A 409-nucleotide genomic window follows, 5' to 3' on the forward strand; every position below is an offset into this window, starting at 1 on the left:
CTCTCTCCTCTCTCTCTCTCTCTCTCTCTCTCTCTCTCTCTCTCTCTCTCTCTCTCTCTCTCTCTCTCTCTCTCTCTCTCTCTCTCTCTCTCTCTCTCCTCTCTCTCTCTCTCTCTCTCTCTCTCTCTCTCTCTCTCTCTCTCTCCTCTTGCTTCCCTTTCCCCCTCCGTCTCTCTCCTACCTGGGTCTCAGTACTAGCGGCAGCGGAGCGCGGTTGCTGTTGTAATGTCGTTGGAAGTTGGATCGTAGCAGCGTCAGCGCTTCCTCCTTGTCAGCGGGGAAATAGCAAGCGTCGACGTTGTTACACAGCGTGTCGTTAGTGTCTATCCAGTCCACCAGGGGGACCTCCCACAAACCTGACGACAGAGAGAGAGAGAGGGTGAGGGTGGAGGTGAGGTGATAGAGAGAA

General features: G+C 54.5%; 1 protein-coding gene across 1 annotated transcript in view; it reads right to left on the minus strand.

Moving 5' to 3' along the window:
- Positions 1 to 181: 181 nt before the first annotated feature.
- Positions 182 to 409, minus strand: part of LOC106820165 — a gene marked incomplete at its 3' end in the record, with an annotated part of 3,585 nt that continues 3,357 nt past the window's right edge. Inside the window, exon 4 of the mRNA XM_014824708.1 lies at positions 182 to 356. Coding sequence (XP_014680194.1) covers positions 182 to 356 — 175 coding nt within the window. The remainder of the gene's footprint in view (positions 357 to 409) is intronic.

Source organism: Priapulus caudatus, unplaced genomic scaffold (genome assembly GCF_000485595.1).
Source record: "Priapulus caudatus unplaced genomic scaffold, Priapulus_caudatus-5.0.1 Scaffold7887, whole genome shotgun sequence".
Taxonomy (NCBI): domain Eukaryota; kingdom Metazoa; phylum Priapulida; class Priapulimorpha; order Priapulimorphida; family Priapulidae; genus Priapulus; species Priapulus caudatus.